The sequence below is a fragment of the Tetrahymena thermophila genome (genome assembly GCF_000189635.1).
Source record: "Tetrahymena thermophila SB210 genomic scaffold scf_8254634, whole genome shotgun sequence".
In the NCBI taxonomy this organism is placed as follows: Eukaryota; Ciliophora; class Oligohymenophorea; order Hymenostomatida; family Tetrahymenidae; genus Tetrahymena; species Tetrahymena thermophila.
In genome coordinates, this window is record NW_002476403.1 from 138576 (window position 1) to 143230 (window position 4655).

Consider the following 4655-nt stretch of genomic DNA (forward strand, 5'->3'; position numbering starts at 1 on the left):
CAATACTAATTTGTTGGTTAAAATTAAAAACTTAACATTTTTATATATTTGATCTTATAATTAATATAAAAACTAATTTTTTGATTTTAATTAATTCTTTACAGTTTATATGAATAGAGTATATAAGTATAACCAAAATATTCAAATTAAATATCATTTTAAATTTAAGTTCCAATTTTCTCTTTTGAAAATCCAAAATCGATTTTCAAATGCAAATTTTTTCAAAAATTAAAATGCAATATTTGAAAAATAAAAACTAACATTGAATTTTTTGTAAATTTAATATTTATTTTTTTTTACAGGTATGTAGATCGACTTGTCCAAATGGATATTATCCAGATTCTGGTACAGGTTTGTGCAAATAATGTGATTTTTCTTGCTCATAGTGCTCAGGTCCAAGCAACAATTAATGTAAAGCATGCCAATTTTTAACATATTTAAGTAATGGTTCATGTGTTACAACTTGTCCAAATGGGTAATTTGCTGATGAAGTATCAAAGACTTGTTTTAAATGTCCAGATGGATGCTCTAGTTGTACTAGTTATAATAATTGCACTGGTTGTAAATCTAACTATATAAAGAGTTTAACATCATGCATTGATTCTTCATGCACTACTCCTTGTGCTACATGTAAATCTGCTACTCCAACTAGTTGTCTATCTTGTGCATAAAATCTTTATCTGTAGCCATCATCAAATAAATGTGATTCTTCTTGTCCACTAGGTTACTATAAAAATTCAATAGATATGACTTGTACTGCTTGTGTAACTGGGTGTAAAAACTGCTCTGATGCTAAAACCTGTATTTAATGTGACAGTTCTAATGGTTACAGGCTATACGGTAGCTCGTGTACTATTTGTACAAAGCCTTGCGCCACTTGTTCTTCTATAGATCCTAGTTCTTGTTTATCTTGCGAAAATAGCTTGTACCTGAAAAATAATTAATGCGTAGCAATATGTCCAAAAGGATATTTTAATGGCTCAAATTACATTTGCTCTCTATGCCTTAAAGGATGCGATGAATGTTCTGATGGAAATTCTTGTAAAACTTGCAATTCTAAATATAAACCTTTCACATATAAAAATTAGCAAGTTTGCATAAATTCTTAATCTTGCTTTTCTCCCTGCTCTACTTGTATAGGTTCTTTCTAACCTGCAACATGTGCATCATGCAATCCAAATTTTTATCTATAAGGTACAAGCTGCGTAGCTAAATGTAATTAAGGATATTATGGAAATTAATCAAATTAAACATGTACCTAGTGTCCAACAAATTGTTCAAATTGCTCCGATTCCTCGACATGCTTATCTTGTTCAAATAACTATGTAAATAATAATTTTTTGATAATCTATTTACCTAATAAATATATTTTAAATTTAAAAAGTTTCTTTCTGAAAAAAGCTGCGTATTAACATGCCCTAGAGGATAAAATGGAAATAGCAATCAAAAGTGTGTTTCAGTAGATGCTGAAACGTTTGCAAACATAAATTATTTTACCATAATACTTATATTTTTATATATAGTTTTATTTTGATTAGCAATAATAAAATAATTTAATGAATTATGTAGGCCTTACCCTATCTTAGAATTTTAATTTATGAATTTCGATTAATTTAATTTTAATTTTATCATTAATGACTAATGAATTACAATATTAAATTCTTCTTAATAAACTATGAATAAAACAAAAAGTAGAATATAAAGGATAATGGGAATGTGAAACCATAAATATAGTTAACCATTTTTTCAATTTTACACATTTTATTTATTTGTAAATTAAAAAAAATTTTCTACAAGATGAACCATTCCCTCAACCTTATCCAGCTTCTCCTTATATAAAAATTTCAAATTTAGGCTTGACTAATATAATATCATTTTAATTAAGGATAATCTTCAGAATAGTTTTTAAATTAAACGTTCTCCTTTTAAACATATTAAAAAATTGCAATTAATTTAACCATTCATACATAATTTATTACTTAAAAATTAAATAACGATATTTATTATTTTTAAGGTATAGAGAGGGCAAAACGCAAAATAAAAATGCTTATTTTTCATTTATAACAATCTTAAATTATGAGAGACTTTAAAAAGTAGAGTTTGTAGTAAATTAGGTATTAAAACAATTTGTATTCTGTATATTTTATTCATTTTTCCTAATTTAATTAAATTAGATTGTTAAAAGAAGACTTATTTTTGATTCATTAAAATGTAAATGAATCCTATTTATTTTTTAAAATATGTAATTTGGTATATTTTATCATTAATTATTATAATAAATTTCAGAAGCAATATTAACTTTCGATTAAAATTAGGATTGAGTAAGATATTAAAAAATATAGTATGTAATTAATAATATTAAAATTATAGAAGGTGTATACTTTTAATAATTTAAAATATATTTGATTAATACATCTAACTTGAAAAATAATTTTAGAAAAGCATACAGTACTTTATGTAAATATATTAATTAATTAAGTACAAAAATATAAAAACTGTAAAATAGAGTCTTTCTACTTTTCATCCTACGACTCTAATTATTTAATTAATTTTATCTTGAATATTTTCCTTAAAATAAATGAATACTCTTTGATTATGTAATTACTAACTATTATCTATTTTATGTGTAACATTAATATTTTTAATTTAATACTAATTTTTATTTATTTAAGATAGTCAACATAAATAATGAACCAAAAAAACACGCAAAATGAGGCTTATAGAAATTTAAAGATAGTTATTTATTTATCTTGAAAATTTATACAAAATGTCATTTTTATTATTTACAATTTTATTAAACTAGAAGAAGAATATCCCACCCATTTTTATTTAAGTATTGAAGCTTGAGATCAAATAAAAAATTATGAAAATTAATTCGTAATAATTAGAAGCACTAAAAAGAACATTACTGTTTTCAGTTTACAATTTTTTTTTTCTTTCATATATATAATAAATAAAAAATATTCAAATATTGAATAAGATATTTATGTGATTTTATATTTAATGAAAGATATAGACATACATATTTCCTTTATTAAAATAATAATGTTAATTCTTAAAAGTTTCTTTCATAAAGAGCTTGTTTAGTCAATTAAAATAATCAGATATTTTTTAATTAAATATACTAACAAAATAATCTTTTTTTCTCTTATCTTTTTTTTCTATTGTATGGTAATTATTTAATTAATCGCCAAAAAACACTTAAATATTTTCTATTTTACTTAATACATTTTGAAAAATACCTAAAATACTTAATTAATTTGTGTAAAATTCAGTTTTTATCTAAATACTAGAATATTAAAAAGGATATAAAATAAATGCAAATCATATTTCAATAAATATTTGAAAGACTTTTTAATTTTAGTTTCTCTACTTTATTTGCATTTGAAAAATTTTTTTATATAAATTAAATATTTATTTTTGAAAAACCTTAACTCCAGCTCCATAAATATTAATAAATAAATATTTTTATAAGCATTATGTTTTACGACTCAAATTTTTGGCAATGACAAATAAATTAAGAAAAAAATCTTTTTTTCAAAGATATTTTTTTCTTAACTAAGTTAATAGTATGAAGTTTTTAATAAGAAATTTATAAAAATATGAAATAATATTCAGTTTAACAATATAAAAAAAATATTTTATAATAGAAAATAAGCTTAAAAGGTATTTAAATTTTCTCTTAATCAGAGTCTTATAAACTTATGGATATTGATTGACCATGATATTTATTATTGATATTAAATATTAAAACATACAAAATTTTAATTTTAACCCAAATTCATGTTTATCACTAAAATTTGAATTAGGAAAATTATTAAAGGATTGTAAATTGTATTTCTCTTAATTTATTTACAGTTTGCATAATTTTGAACTTGAATTGATCTCTTTTCAAAATCTCTTTAACTTCACTGCTATGATTAATTTATATGATTATTTTATTTTTTCTCAAATGCTTATTATGGTGAAGAAAAGAATATATATGGTAAAAACTTAAGATGATAAAGTCTTTAAAAAAATACGAAAAGTTTGTTAAATTTGTTTGTGGTTGATATTTTATTTGAAGAAATACTTGTAAAACTTCTAATTTTTTATTAAATACTAATTCATAAAAAAATTGTTGCATGTGTTTGAAATAATATTTACTTCTCAAATTAATTAAAGAGATAATAAACTAAGAAACACAATAAAAAAATGTAAGACTTAAAGAAAACTATCTGTCTGAATATTTTTATTCTTTTCTTCTTTCTATAAACTCAAAACCTTGTTTCTGCTCATGAAGGATATGCATGCTCTCATGATTATGATGATTTAATTTAAGAAACACAAAAACAACTTAATGAATACTTTAAATAAAATCCTATTAATTCCTCCGAAGAATAATTAAATAGAAATTTAGGAGGTTTAACTACTTTACCCATTAGGATAACAACTGATTTTACTCGTTTAACTTAACAACCAGGTGGCCCATCTATCACTACAGATTAAATTAACTATTTGACTTCTGTATCAACTACAGTTGTTAATTTACTTTCTAATTTCATCAAGGTTTAACCAAACACTGTTAATAATGTATTTAACAAAAAACAAACTTCTGACGGTACTTGTATAACAGTAACTCCTTCATTAGATGATTAAACAAAATGGTATTCCTA

General features: G+C 22.2%; 1 protein-coding gene across 1 annotated transcript in view; it reads left to right on the top strand. All coding sequences in view use genetic code 6, as the record gives it.

Annotated features, from left to right (window-relative positions):
* Positions 1 to 1560, top strand: part of TTHERM_00979960 (leishmanolysin family protein) — a gene marked incomplete at both ends in the record, with an annotated part of 2119 nt that extends 559 nt beyond the window's left edge. The window contains 5 exons of the mRNA XM_001016928.3: positions 1 to 12; positions 105 to 118; positions 303 to 1325; positions 1385 to 1473; positions 1524 to 1560. The exon at positions 1 to 12 is cut by the window's left edge and continues 559 nt beyond it. Coding sequence (XP_001016928.3) covers positions 1 to 12; positions 105 to 118; positions 303 to 1325; positions 1385 to 1473; positions 1524 to 1560 — 1175 coding nt within the window. The remainder of the gene's footprint in view (positions 13 to 104; positions 119 to 302; positions 1326 to 1384; positions 1474 to 1523) is intronic.
* Between the last annotated feature and the right edge of the window lie 3095 nt (positions 1561 to 4655).